General features: G+C 45.2%; 2 protein-coding genes across 3 annotated transcripts; both read right to left on the bottom strand.

Annotated features, from left to right (window-relative positions):
* Window positions 1-6,519: 6,519 nt before the first annotated feature.
* Window positions 6,520-7,206, bottom strand: HTD2 (hydroxyacyl-thioester dehydratase type 2). Its single transcript, XM_027863890.1, has one exon. It carries the CDS (start codon window positions 7,191-7,193, stop codon window positions 6,657-6,659), a length of 537 nt encoding a protein of 178 aa, XP_027719691.1. The 5' UTR covers window positions 7,194-7,206; the 3' UTR covers window positions 6,520-6,656.
* Window positions 7,207-7,298: 92 nt separating this feature from the next.
* Window positions 7,299-13,191, bottom strand: RPP14 (ribonuclease P/MRP subunit p14). Of its 2 annotated transcripts, none has more exons than XM_027863891.1 (6): window positions 13,090-13,191; window positions 11,224-11,335; window positions 11,047-11,131; window positions 10,604-10,680; window positions 9,479-9,557; window positions 7,299-7,385 (listed from the first exon to the last, which is right to left on the bottom strand). In XM_027863891.1, the coding sequence occupies exons 2-6, from the start codon at window positions 11,319-11,321 to the stop codon at window positions 7,326-7,328; spliced, it is 399 nt and encodes a 132-aa protein (XP_027719692.1). In that variant the 5' UTR covers window positions 11,322-11,335; window positions 13,090-13,191; the 3' UTR covers window positions 7,299-7,325. The 2 variants fall into 2 exon arrangements, with proteins under 2 accessions (XP_027719692.1, XP_027719693.1); XM_027863892.1 differs by lacking the exon at window positions 13,090-13,191 and adding an exon at window positions 12,405-12,464.
* Window positions 13,192-14,311: the final 1,120 nt, after the last annotated feature.

Here is a 14,311-nt window from a genome sequence, read left to right as displayed (position 1 = left end):
AGGCGGGCCCCATGGAAGGGGGCTGAGCATGGGCCTGGTGCATAGTAGATGCTTGGTCACCATTTGTTAATTGTTTGAGTCCTGGGTTCAAATCCCACCCTTGGCATTTACCTGTGTGACCCACTCAGTTTCCCCAGTCCTCAGTTTCCTCATCTGTAAAATGAAGGGTTGGCCTAGACGAGGGGCCTTCCAGCTGTAACATCCTGTGATTCTATAGTGTTTTCTGAGGGTGACCCAATGCTCTGTCTCCGAGGGCGTTTCTGTCTTGGGCTCTCAGAGCATCAGTAATGAGTGCCACCGAGAGGGGCGCATGCTGCCTCCAGCAGCCTTGGTAGATGTCCAGTGACCACGGCCCAGCCCACACTGTCTGACCCTGTGTCTGTATGAAGGTGGGCAAGACCGTGGGCACCCTGGCCCCACCCAAGGATCAACCTGGCTCTGCTGGTGATGGGAGAGGTGGAGCAAAGTCCATCGCTCTGCTCAGAAAGTGAGCCCAGCCAAAAGGCATTTCTGATGATAAACTGTAAACTGAGGCAGTCCGGCATGGTGGAGGAAAAACCCCAAAAGCTTAGATTCAAACCCGATCCTGCCACCACCCATAAAACCCTGGGTGGGTGGGTGGTAAGGCAGGAACTCACCTCCCTGAAACTCAGTTTCCTATTTGTAAAATGATGAAATTGGGCTAGGATCTAAATCCCAACCTAAATACGTTTTCTCCAGTAAAGGATAATGCTGTGATCCAAGAATTACATTTATCACGTTCTACTTTTTCATCAAGACATTCCTAAGTGAAAAATAATCACCGATAGCCCCACAAACTTAGGGAGATGGTCCTTTTCACCTTGGTAGGATCTAAGTTGGTGCTCGGCTGGCATTGATTTTGAGAACCGTGGCTGAGCTCCACACCCCAATTCGGGAGGGGGAAGGTCGCTTAATGCTCCCAAAGTCTAGGCTGCTTTTGCTTCCTTAGTGACAGAAAAAGACCCTGCGGGGAACAGGCTCAGTGACTTGGTAAGGGTTAAAGAGCCATTCTGAAACTGCTGAGGCTCCCAAGACACACTTATTTCAGTTCTTCCTACAGCAAGAAAACAAACTAGGGGAAGGGAAAGTGTGGGCTGGGTTGAGTAGATAGTGGTTTAAATTAGAGGAGAGGAAAATGTGGAATAAGAATGGGAGACCAGAGATGAAAATGGGGGAGGGAGTGTGGAGAAAACCCAACCCACCTGTAGACCTAAGGACGACACAGTTAGGAAAAGGAAACTGAAAGTGATTTCAGAAGCCTTGGAGGGAAGGCTGCCAAGGCCCCACTGTGGCCTTCCCTTTCGGCTTTTCTGTTCCAAAGCTCCCAATCCGGGGAACCTCATTGGGCAAAAAAGGGGGCAAATTTCAACCTATTTATTCATGCTTGAAAATCTGAACGCTTTGGGGTCCCGTGAGGACTCCTGGACCCCTACCTCTACCTGGGACCCTAAAATTGGGCTTCCATCATCCTTTGGACTGAGTCACAGGTCCTCTCTAGTACAGGTCTGTAGGCCCCCTCAACAGACCAGAAACAACTTTTCTTATTCCTAACTAAGCTGTCGCAAGCTGCATCAAGAATTGTGGGCTCATCAGCTTTCCTCACACAAAAAATATTAAGTCACATTTATACTGCCCTTTGTAAAGCTGAAAGTGTTTCTCTCATAACCTGAGGTGGGCTTTCACTTATTTTACAGATAAGGAAGCTGAAGCATAGATAAATTGCCCAGCATGTGCTTTCTCCCAGCTAGGAGATGAAAAATCTTTCCTGAATAGCAAAGTTCCTCTTCTCCTTTGTTGACAGATAGTTTTTGTTTGATTTCCTATTACTTTCAGGATCTCTAATTATACTAAGTGTGGGTTTCTTCCTTCACCAACACAAATGGGAACCACTCTTATCAATCAACAAACATCCATTAAGCATCTACTGCATACTAACTCAGTAACTTATTTTCCAGGCTGAAAATTCATCGCCCTGAACTCCACCTGGGCTTTGCTATGACCGTCCAGTATAAATCTATGTAGCTTGGTAGGTCCAGGGAGAGCCGGTACCTCAATGACTCAGCCTCCAAGAAGCTGATGCTGCTTCATGCCACAGTGATGGCATGAATCACAGAGCTGAAAGACACAGTCCCACCCAGGCCTGCACAAGATGCCATTCTTCTATAACGAGCAAGCAACCACTCGGCCTTTCCTCCAAGCCCTTTTTCTTCACTTTGCACACTTCTGAGCTTGCTAAGAATACCTGTCTCAACAAGAGTGGGGCACTTATTCTCTGAAGCAAGCAATGAGAACAAAGGAAAGTTTAAGCCCAGAACAAGAAGAAAACCAAGCAGGGGTGAATGAAAGCGATTTAGAGTCTTTAGATTTCCATGATGTAAAGTCAGTAAGTAATCTGTGATGGAACAGCGGCTCAACATAGTTACAATCAAGTCTTCAAAGGGTGTTTTAATAGAAAGACTTAAGTCACATAATTTAGTTGCAATTTTCTTTGGGATTAAATTGGTCTGAATCCTAGTCTAAAATTATAAAAGAAAAAAAAAACAAATAAGCCCACAGAAAATGAGAAATCTACCATTACCTAAAAGTTACCAGTGTGTCCCTTAATTACTTCTGCTCATTCTAGAACAATAAATAAGTCAGGTGAGAAAAGCCATGGTGACTTCAACAAGTCACCTTTCCTCTGCTCCAAAAACTCAAATTTGCTTTACATAAAAAGGAATGCGTGACAGTTCGCCAACATTGAAATGTTTCTAATAGAGTATAAAAATCTGTTAACCAATTTTCCAGGACATTAGGCTGAAATTGCACAAGATGAGTATTTCTTTCTGTTGCAGTCAAGAAAAGAAAACGGATTACTGAGTCCGGCGTTGCACCTAACATGATTTGGTCAGAGTTGTCGTGCCTTTTGTGCTAACTCATAAGCATGACCAGGGACAGTCACGGTCACCTCCCAATCTGAGTGTTTTATGATCTGCAGGTGAACTGGGCCAGACACTTCACCTTCCCCTGTTCCTCTGCTGCACAGAACACAAGCTTACACAGGTAAGCACAAGAGTTTACCCTGATAAAGCTCAACTGGTCAGTCTTTTGAGGGGCTTGGCTTCATTCTAGCAAAGGTACGACGGGACTGAGGAAATGATTCTGGGTCAAACTGACAACTCACCACTACCTGAACAGGACTGTGGCTCCAGAATTTTGTTCTATAAATTTGATTCAGAGAGCCAAAGAAACAGAGGCATCTGGGAAGCCACCAGTTGGGAACGTTCCTATTGAGAAGCCGGGTTTGCCAATAACAGAAATCAAAGGCTAGCCACAGCAATAACCAATGCTTCTACCCCGGGCCCACATAATTTTTCACATTCAGAGTCATTCTGTCAGATACTCTGCACAGTAAATCAGCAGTAACCGAAAGGTAACTTAGTCAAGGCTGGCATTAACAAATGGCACCCATTTACATTTCCTTCCATGCTTTATTTATTTGTAGCAGGGTTTAAGATTGTCATCTACTTAGTTTCTGAGAGTTGTAAAGAGAGAATAGTTCTGGTCTCGAACAGTAGTAAAGCTGGGTATGAGGGCACACAAAGAACAATGCATGCGACCCTGCATTTCTGATCCCCTGTAGCAATCCCCCCCCCCCAACTTTTTAAGTCCCAGGGGACTGACTCAAGCTAGGAAACTGACCCACATTCCAAAAAGAAATTCAGAGGCTCTCTTTTTTTTTTAAGGCAATTGGGGTTAAGTGACTTGCCCAGGGTCACACAGCTAGTAAGTGTTAAGTGTTTAGTCTAAGTTCAGATTTAAACTCAGGTCCTCCTGACTTCAGGGCCAGTGCTCTATCCACTGCACCACCTAGCTGCCCCAGAAGCTCTCTTAGGTAAACCAAAGCTTAATCTCCTTTGCACTGGAAATGTTTCAGTCATTGTTCCCACCTATTCAAATCCCAGGGTGGCCAAGGAAGAAGTCAGAGAAATGCCCCTGCTGGCACCTCCGTCTGCTGCTGCCCTCTCGTGAGTCAAAGGCACCGTCCCTCCAGCTACCAAGGGCTTGGTTTTCATTCCTTTCCAGCAGCTGTGATGAACCACACCTGATCCATCTCCACTCTTCCATGTGCAGATAGTAGGGAACCCAGCGGAACCAGTGGGCCCACCACAGCCGTCACAGTGACCTGTTTCCATCCCTCGCCCTAGCCTTCTCTCACATCTGGAATACATCCTCTTCTCACTTCTGTCTCTAAAGAGCCCTGGCTTCCTCTGAGACCCAGATCTAGGGACATGAAGTCTTCCCTGGTTTCCTGGAGGGCTCGTGCCCATCCTCCCCATAACCATCCCCATAACCATCCCCTATCGTTTTGGATGTAAGATGCAGGTACTTACACATACACCTGTTGTCTTCGCCATTAGAATGTAAGCTCCTTGAGGGCAGTGTTTTTGCTGGCACAATGCCTGGCACAGCATAAGCGCCCAGTAAATGCTGATTATTGACTTTAATGACTAATCAAATAATGGTATACAAGAATCACAGACTATATCTGCAATATGAGAAAGGGCATCACCGAGAGCAGAAATATGGTACCACCTATATGAAACGATGCTGCGTTTATATCCTGACAACTCTGCAAAGACCAAATAAAATCTGGGGAAATACATGGAACAATTCAGGAGACAGAGGAGCATTAAGGCCCTGTGTGCATATTAACTTCCCCAAGAGCACAAAGGGCCCCTTTTTTCATTCTTGCTCGTGCTGAATCTTTTTTGTTACTTTATAGTTATTTTGTTGACGTTTACCAAATTTAGGTAAAATTTTTTAAAAACCATTTAGCCTTCACTTCTATTACAGACTTTTGTCTTAGAGGCAGCAGAGACCACATATACATGACTATTTGACTCTCCCCACCTCACTAGTAAGAAGCAGGCCTCTTTAATTAGTGCCCCAAGTTTAAACAAGACTCATTGCAGACCTGCAGTCCCAATGCAGGGAGGGTGGTTTATAACTTTAAATCCCCAGGAATTTCATTATCTTTTTTTTAGGGGGGCAGGGGAGAGGTCCAGGTTATATGGTTTCATTAGCAACATACTGACTCAGTCATGGGATTAATACCAATAGTTCTTAAATTGAGCTTTATAAACTGGAAAAGTTTACTCCCAACTCCTAGTTACCAGGGAAACTGGACAAGAATGTGGATGGTTTAGTCCCCAAATAGTGCCACCACTACTGGCAAAACAAAAAAAAAACCTACGTACCACTGATGATGAAATCACTAAGTTCACCTGTGTACATGAAGAATAAATTGTTTCAATGCTGTCTTCAAAATAGTTTATTGTAGTCATTTAAAATGGACAAATTGTGTGGTTTCATTTCAACAGATGTATTCCCTCCTCCTTCTGTGCAGATCCCAGGCCACCCCCTCACCGTCGTCCCATGTGGTTCTTGTCTGGGCTCCCCTATGGACCCTCAGAGAGGAGCCATCCAAATGAAACTTTCCCCCAGGTCTTGTTCTACTTGATGGACCCAGTGATGCCCTGGGCCATACCCTTGCTCTCCCTGGTTCCCTGCACATCATCAGTTCTCCCCTCCTCCAATCACACATCCCTCCCTTTGACAAAGGCCCTTATATGCCCCCTCTCCACCTGACCACCAGCCATCATTTATGTTGCAGCCTACTTGAAAGCCCACCACCCACTTCTACAACACTCACTGGATCACCCCCAAGCTTGAGTCTTCGTAGATTGTGGGGCCCCAACATTCAAAACCAATGAAAACACTGGAAGAATATGTCTCTATGGCCAGTGCTGGACTTGGAAGTCAGGAAGACCAAGCTTTAAATCTTGCCCGAGACACTCACCAGCTGCACGATCCTCAGCAAGTCACTCATCATCTCTGAGCCTCAGTTTCCTTATCTGTACAATGTGGATAATACTATCAAATACCTTCCAGGGTTGTGCCAAGTATCAAATTAATCTACGTAAAAGTGCTTTGCAAAGTTTATAGCAACGACACTCACATTAAAAAGTTTTTTTTAAGAAGTTCTATTGTTACCTTTAAAAACTAAACTCCAGATGGGTCACAGACTCAGTCTAACATACACTGACATAGATAAGTCTATGAAATTCAAATACTATCTAGGTTTAGATAACAAAAGTAGCTCCCATAGTTAACATCACATTTAAAATATTTTTAAGTTTAAAAAAACTGGAGACAGAAGAAACTACTATTATACCAAAGAGTCTTTGGATGAAACAGTTGTGTGTAGGGCACGTGGACAATGGGGGGTGTGCATGCTGAAGGGAGACACGAAAGAGGTAGAAATGGAAATATTTAAATATTTAAATAATTTATTCCTTCCTTCCTTTCCTTTTATCAATAATTATGCAAAACTACAACTCGAGTATTTTCCATTATTTTCTCTAGTTGTACTTTTTTTTTTTAAGAAGTTTTCGTTTTTTTTTGGCTAGGCAACTGGGGTTAAGTGACTTGCCCAGGGTCACACAGCTAGTGAGTATCATGGGTCTGAAGCTGGATTTGAAGTCAGGTCCTCCTGACTTCAGGGCCAGTGCTCTATCCACTGCACCACCTCTCCAGTTGTACTTTAATTTTCACATGAATACGTTTCTGATTCTGTAGCTTTAACACATGGTTCAAGAACCAGGGGCATCTGGGACCATAACTTTAACTAGGCCCTCCATCACAGTTTTTCTTTTCTCTATTACACAACATGATACTTCAATAAAAGCAACACACATCTTCAGCCTTTTCACTTCAGCAGTCGCTAACACAGTCTCTCCAACATACAAAGGGGCTGGGAAGTTAATCTCCTGAGAAATAAACACACAGCCTGGACCAGGCATTTTGGTACCCAGAAGCGCAGAAATCAGCCCATTGATCAAAACTCCATGAACAATGGTCCTTTCAAACTTTGTCTGCTTTGCAAAGTCTTCGTTCAAGTGCAAGGGGTTGACGTCCCCTGTTAATTCTGAAAACGTAACAACGTCCTTCTGGGTAAAAGCCTTCGTGAGCTCTGCCCGGTCTCCAACTGTCACACTCAAATGTCGAAGGTGCTGCCTGGCCCAGTCAGAACTGCACGTGCTTCTTTTGTTCAGCCTCGGCAGCACTGGGAGAACTCTGGGCCCCACTGTGCTCAGCAAAATGCGTTGACTGGAAACTACTGTGAACATCTTTCTAAATTCTGAACAGTTACAAACCAGAGCTGCAAGTTCTTCTCTCTACAAATGCCACACACAGTTGGCAACAAAAAAAAAAAATACTGTTTCCTGACCATTCGTTTTCAGCGAATTCCAATTCAATTCCTACTCTTCCAACACGAATTCTCTACTATTACCAGATAACGCAAGAAGGAATGGAGAAACCTAGAAGAAAGAAAAGTAACAATCTTACAGTGGAAGAAAATTACACCAAGACACAAGCCATCAGGATGGCTAGCAAAGTGATTCTTTTTTTTCTTATTTGAAGTTAAACTTGAATCAAGGCCAGGTGAGGCTACGACACAGGAGTGGTGGTAGTAGTAATGGTGGTGGTGGTGGTAGTGGTAGTGGTTAGTAGTAGTAGTAGTAATAATGATAGTTAACGTTTATATAACATCTACTATGTGTCAGGCACTGTGCTAAGATCTTTACAATTACTATCTCATTTGATCCTCAGGACACCCCTGGGTGGTAGGTGCTGTTATTATACCCATTTCACAGATGAGAAAACTGAAGCAAACAGCAGTTAAATGACTTGCCCAAAGTCACACAGCTAATACTTGTCTGAGGCCAGATTTTAATTCAGGTCTTCCCAACTCCAGGCCTAGGGCTCTACCCACTGTGCCACCTGCCACCCTGTAATTAAACACTGAATCACAGCACTTAGGATTTGGAGATCTCTTAAGGTCATCCACTCCAGCCTGCATTTGACTCAAAACCCTCCCCCACAATACTGCTGACAATGGTCTTCCAGTCTTTCAGAGAGGAGGATCCAACCACCTCCTGAGGACGCCCAATCAACCTCAGAACAGCAGTGGCTGCTGGGGGTTCACCTGCCTCAAGTCTCTCCCCTCTCCAGTCCATCCTCCATTCAGCCACCTAAGTGATTTTCTTAAAGTGCTTGTCCAAACATGTCACCCCACTCCTCTATTCAATAATGGCTCTCTACTACCTCCAGAATCCAATATAAAATCCTCTGGTGTTCAAAGCCCTTTACAATCTAGTCCTTACCTTTACAGGCTTCTCACATCTCACCTCCTAACACGTACTCTAGGCATTTTCTCTGGCTCTTGCCCCTGCCTGGAAGGCTCTCTCTCCTCATCTCTGCCTACTCACCTCCTTGGCTTCCTATAAGTCCTGGCTAAAATCCTACCTTCTTGTTGTTCTAGCATGTCTGACTCATGAAGATGAGTCTTCCTAATTCCAAGCCCAGTGCGCTCCATGCTCCACCTAGCTGCTCACTTTCTACAGAAAGCCTTTCCCAATCCATCTTAATCCTAGTGTTTTCCTTCCATTAATTTCTTTCTATTAATTAATTTCCTTCTATTAACAATTTCCTTTTTATCCTTCACATAGCTTGTGTGCATATATATCCTGGCAGTTAGCCCAGTGCCTGGCACATAGTAGGTACTTAATAAATGCTTTACTGATTGACTGGATGCTTCTAATTGTTACTAAGTTTTGTTTTTTCCCCCTACATCAAGCTTCAATTTGTTTCTCTACAATTTCGGACCTCTGCTCCAATTTCAGCCCTCCGATACTCAAGGACGGTTTTCAGCACTCCCTAAGTCTCCCCTTCTTCAGGCTCAGTTTCCCTCCTTCTTTCAACTACCGCTGAATGATGAGAGCTGAAGTCCTCTCCTCATCTAGGTCACCCCTTACTGGATGCCTTCAAGTTGGTCTCCATCCTTCAAAAAAACATGGCACTAGCAGCAGCTTCCAGCTGTGGGCTGACCACGGCCCGAGTACAGCCAACCCACTCACTTTTTTGTTTTTTACGCAGCCTAGGAGAGCAGGAACTCTTCTGGCAGCCTACGGGGAGCTAGTCTAGATAGAACCATAACCTCGTCAGAACTCTCAGATCTTCTTGGAGCCCAACTTTAGCAACAACCTAAAGCAAGGGCTAGACTCAGGCAAAGAACTTTAATGAAGATGACCCTGGGCATAGGTGGGAGATACTATTAAGCATTAATAAGCAAAGCTTTAGACAAACTTGCTTATTTCAGATAAAAGAGGTAAGAGAGTTCTACCCAGAAAAACACAGGACACTGGAGGCTAAACGCTTTCCTTTAAAAGCCTGGGAAACAATAAAATCCCTCAACAACAAATAAAATTTAAAACTACCACATAATTTTCACCATCTCTTTCCTCTCTACCAATTCACTCCCCTCCCTCTCACACACACATGATTGATGGATGTGGACACCCATGAAAGGCCTCCTCCCTCCTCCCTGTAACATCTCAAAGACAGTCTGTACCTGCATCACTCTGAAGGCACATTTCTTGTTCTGATAGGACCCCAGCAGTGTCAGAGAACTCCACAACTTCACAAGGCCACTGCAGAAAAGTCAGATCATGTCAGAATGACACAAAGATGTATTTCTACTATGCTTCCAGCATCCTTAACTCTGTCTGTCCTAGCAATTGCTTCTGCCAAAAACTGTCTTAATTTGAAATGCTAAATATTTTTTTTTTAAGGCAATTGGGGTTAAGTGACTCGCCCAGGGTCACACATTTAGTTAAGTGTCAAGTGTCTGGTCTGAGGCCACATTTGAACTCAATTCCTCCTGACTTCAGGGCCAGTGCTCTATCCACTGTGCCACCTAGCTGCCCCTTGAAATGCTAAATCTTAAAAGAGAAAGAATGGCACACACAAGTATCTATGGATCTATATCTATAACATGAAAAAATTTAAACTCAACTAGTTTCTAAACATTTGTATGTATATTTAGACATTTCTAAGTTTGCAAAATGGGCCTTGTATTAGGAACAACACCCAATTCAAATCCCCTTAGAATACATGCTCCTAGTGGAAAGAAATGAAGTATCACCCCTCTTATGCCTACTACAATGTTCTTAGTAGATACCTGATAGATTCTTGAAGATGACAACAAAGAATACCTTCCTTCCAGCCTCAGGTGAAGTCCCACCTTTTGCTAAACATCTATCTCAGTCCTCCTTTTCCCTCTGTGACTAGCCCGTGTTGTTTTTATGTTATCTCCCCAACTATATTGTAAGCAAGCTGAGGACAGGGGCTGTCTTTTGCCCTTCCTCGAGCTTATCACAATGTCTGGAACACGCAGGCACTGGACTGCCTAGCTTGCTGTTCTGAAAAGTGCATTATGAGGAGACAGAGTTCACCCTATTTCCCCACCAGTCACTCTGTTCCACAGTCTACATGGTTTTGTTTGGTTTTTTGGTTTTTTTGCTTAGGCAGGTGGGATTAAGTGACTTGCTCAAGATCAGATGGCTAGTGTCAAGTGTTTGGTCTGAAGCCAGATTTGAACTCAGGTCCTCCTGATTTCAGGGCCGGTGCTCTATCCACTGAGCCACCTAGCTGCCCCCATAGTCTACATGTTTTTAAAAGGCTAAGTGGTTAATACCTGCTACAGACTCTCAGGATTGCTGATAAGGTCTTTTCTTCATATGTCAACACATCAAAGGGTAAGGCAGCACCAACCTACATACAGAAATGATGCTCCTATTAGACAATTACTAATCCCCATTAGGAAATATTTTCAACATTCATATTTTATCAATTACTGGGAACATTCTTGTTAGTGGTGAAAGAAGACTAGATTCCAAGTTAACAATTAACTAGAAATTGTAAATGAGGAATATTTGCTGGGATGAGAATATTCAGCTTTTACTTTTTCCTTGCAACATTCTATGAAGAGAAATGGGGACAAATTAAGAATATTTCAGTGCCAATTTTTAGTATTAAAAAAAGGTAAGTCATGAAATAATATCGAGAGATATCCTCTCTGGAGTACCTTCAAAAATCCTAGCAGCATTGAACAGATTAAAAAATTGAAGGCTCACATACCTCTCCAAACAAGTCCCTCAGGGCCAAAACAATCAGTTGTTTGAACTGTGCGTCAGTTAATCTAAATCCATGATCTTGAAATTCACTATAAAGAAAAGCAGGCATTTAAAAAATCCTGTTCTTCACCTTCAGATCTTTAAGGAACAAATGTAAAAGCACTTAGAAAAATAAACTTACAGTTGGACTTTCATGTAATGGTACTCAGAGGGATTTTTATATACAATTCTTTCAAATGTGGCAGGTGAAGGCAACTTGTTTTTACTTAAGTGTTTCATAGTATTGATTAAACCTACAGAAAGAGAATCAAAAGTATTAATTTCTGAGTTTTGAATTATTTCTAAAACTTTATTTTTAATGTTAATTTTTGTGGCCACCAGTACTTTTCATGGGTCAGAGACAAGCCAGTAGTCATTCCCTCTACTACCAGCCTCAACCCTTCTTTGCCTCAATAGATTGGGAGCCAACTGTGGCAATGAATCTCTCCAAGCTTAACAAGGCTGGTTCTGGGACAAAGGACAGAATGGAGGCAATCTTCCAAGCCAGGTGGAATCCAACAGAATGCATCTTCCAGAAGCACAAGCTTGGAGAACCCAGGGTCACCTGGCAGACTCGTCTGAACTAATGCAGAGGGAAGTGAACAGAACTAGGAGAGCAATTCGTGGAAGAACATTGTAAAGAAACACAATTTTGAAAGACTTAAAAACTCTGACTTAAGTACCAACCAACACCAACTCCAAAGGCCTGATGACCCATCTCCAGAGAGGTGATGGACTCAGGGTGCTGCAGAAGGAGATGTACAAGATGTATATTTTTGGCCCTGGCATTAATAATGTGGGAATTCGTTTTGCTTGACTATACTTTTGTTACAAGGGTTTTATTTTTGTTTTACTTTTCCCAAGGGAGGAGAGGAGTACAGGAAAAAGTGGGAAGCTAATAATAGAGCTCCCAAAATCAAAATAACTTAAAAAAAATGCACAAACGAAAACAGAAGGCAAGAAGGTAATACATGCAATCGGGAAAGCTTATTAAGTTATAGAATGGATACACTTAAAAAGGAAAGCAACAGGTCCATTAAAAAAAAATCTAGCTTCCCATACAGGCCACTTTTCTATTCTTTACATATAGAAACGTTTAACTTATTTGACGTTTAAAATCGGGGGGAAATGCCCAGAGTCACCAGCTATGCCGGGATGAGGCATGCTGAGCAGGGGCCCTCCCAGGACCTTAGCCTGAGAGCTGGAGGGCCCGCACTCACGGCCTCTGCGGAAGGAGCCTCTGATGCCTTTTACGCATCTACGAAGCGCCCACTGCGTGGCGCCCGGGCAGGGCAGTCCCGAGACGCGGGCTCACGCATTCACCTATGAAGCGCTGACTGGGTGCCAGGCCCTGGGGATACAAGGCCAAACGGAACCCTGCCTGCTCTCGGGGGGCGGACGGCCTCAGCCACTAGTGCCTTCGCCTCTCGGGGCCTGTCTCCCCCTTGGAGAAGCCCGCACGGGGAAAGCTCTTCCAACCCTTCAAAGCGTGACGGCACTCGCGCGGCCCCGGCGACCGTTCCTCACCCGCACAGCGGCCGCAGACCCACGCGCACCCTGGGCCCCGCGGAGCAGAAGAGGCGGTGGGAAGAACCACCCTGGCAGCCCACAGACTCAGCGGCTGCTTCGGGTTCGGCGCCGCTGCGCGTGTGCAGAGGGAGCGCCTGCGCCGTAGTGGACTTGTGCGCGCGCAAGAGAAGGTGCGCCTGCGCCAGAAAGCGTGCGCGCCTGAATCGGAGGGCACGCTTGCGCACTACAAGACGTGCGCGTGCGTGAGCGTGCGCGCCTGCGCGCTAAAGGGTGCAGCATGTTCTTCCGGTTCTCGCAGAGCACTGCACGCGTAGCGGCCAACTGTGCCCTACACCCGGAGTCCCCATGTTTAGCTCCTCTCCCCAGAAGACGGAGGATCTCAGCCGAAAGACCCGCTACGAGCCTTTCTTGTTATTCCCCTCCTTCTGACTGACGCTTCTGCGATTAAGAATGACCCAGTGATTCTCACGAAACTCACGGTTCAGTTTTTCGACCACACCGCCCTCACGTTCTCCCGGCGCCGGCGCTCTTTCGGAAACACGCCGTGGAGGCCGGATGTGACGTCACCGCGCCCCGGCGTCTGTCTCTTACCTTCCGGGTTAAAGAGAAAGTGAGCCTGGGCTTGAGAAAGTGCGAAAGTTCCCGTGAGGAGAGAGGCTGCACCGCCACCAGGGGGCGCCTCTGTTGGGACCTGGAGAGAGAGAGAGAAAGGGCTTCTGACCTGGGCGGTCCCATGCCTAGACAAATCAGTCTCACCAGCTGTTAAATGGGAACAATAAACAGGGCGGGGGGGCGGTGCCTCCCTCCAGCTTCACCTCTCTGGAAGCCTCAGTTTCCTCATCAGTAAAATGGGCCACATGAGACCCAGAGATGTTGTGAGGCTCAGATGATACGTGTGCAAAGAGCCTTGTAGCCCTTAAAGGGAGGAAACGCCTTCCAACAAGCAGATAGCCACCCCTCTTTAATTTATAGCCCAGAGGCTCAGAAGTAAAGTGACTTGCCAGTGGTCACGCCAGGGCGGATCTGAACCCAGGTTTTCTTGGCTCCAGATCCAGCCTCTGAGGAGTCACGAGGCCACCCTGCCTTCCCCGGATAGTCTCCCATTTTAATCCGGTCCGTGGCTTAGTGGGTACCAGGTTGTTTGCATTAGACTGTAAGCTCCCTGAGGGCAGGGGCTCTCTTCCGCCTTTTTGTATCTCTGGCGCTCAGCCCAGTGCTGGGCACTTCGTTGGTGCTGAACGCATCTCGCCTCTCCCCGCCATGCTTTGTAACCAAAAAGAAAGGGTACACAGAACTCGGCTGCCCTTGCCCTTTCCTTCACATAATAAGTCTTCTCATCCTTCTCTAAATTCTTCGCATCCATCATTTCATTAATACTCCGACTCCTTTAGCCGGTCTCCAGTGCACTGAACTGCTACTTTGTTTCCTTTTAGCTGCTACAGAAAGGGCTCCTCTGAATGTTGTGTGATGCGTGAGGAGTTTCTTTCTGTCTTTGATCTCCTTAGGGGTATAATCCTAGCAATGGGATCTCTGGGTCATCTTCTTTGCTTTTTTAATTTTTTTTAAAACACAATTTCAAATTTCTTCTCAGAATGGTTGGACCACTTCACAACTCCACTAACTTTAACTGTCTTTCCACAGCCCCTCCAACATTGACTGATTTTCTGCCTTTGATCTTTTCTGCCAATTCAGTGAGCACG

The sequence above is a fragment of the Vombatus ursinus genome, unplaced genomic scaffold, assembly GCF_900497805.2.
Source record: "Vombatus ursinus unplaced genomic scaffold, bare-nosed wombat genome assembly UNPS02014773.1, whole genome shotgun sequence".
Taxonomy (NCBI): domain Eukaryota; kingdom Metazoa; phylum Chordata; class Mammalia; order Diprotodontia; family Vombatidae; genus Vombatus; species Vombatus ursinus.
This window is presented reverse-complemented; position numbering and strand designations above follow the sequence as displayed.

What these genes read in the sequence shown, in the direction of transcription:
- RPP14 (XM_027863891.1), bottom strand. Translation starts at nt 11,321, where the DNA reads ATGAAACACTTAAGTAAAAACAAGTTGCCTTCACCTGCCACATTTGAA. An exon ending in ATCCTGAGAGTCTGTAGCAG is followed by an intron (nt 9,558 to 10,603) that starts GTATTAACCACT and finishes ACTTTTCTGCAG; the next exon opens with TGGCCTTGTGAAGTTGTGGA. An exon ending in GTGCCTTCAGAGTGATGCAG is followed by an intron (nt 7,386 to 9,478) that starts GTACAGACTGTC and finishes TCTTTCTTCTAG; the next exon opens with GTTTCTCCATTCCTTCTTGC.
- HTD2 (XM_027863890.1), bottom strand. Translation starts at nt 7,193, where the DNA reads ATGTTCACAGTAGTTTCCAGTCAACGCATTTTGCTGAGCACAGTGGGG.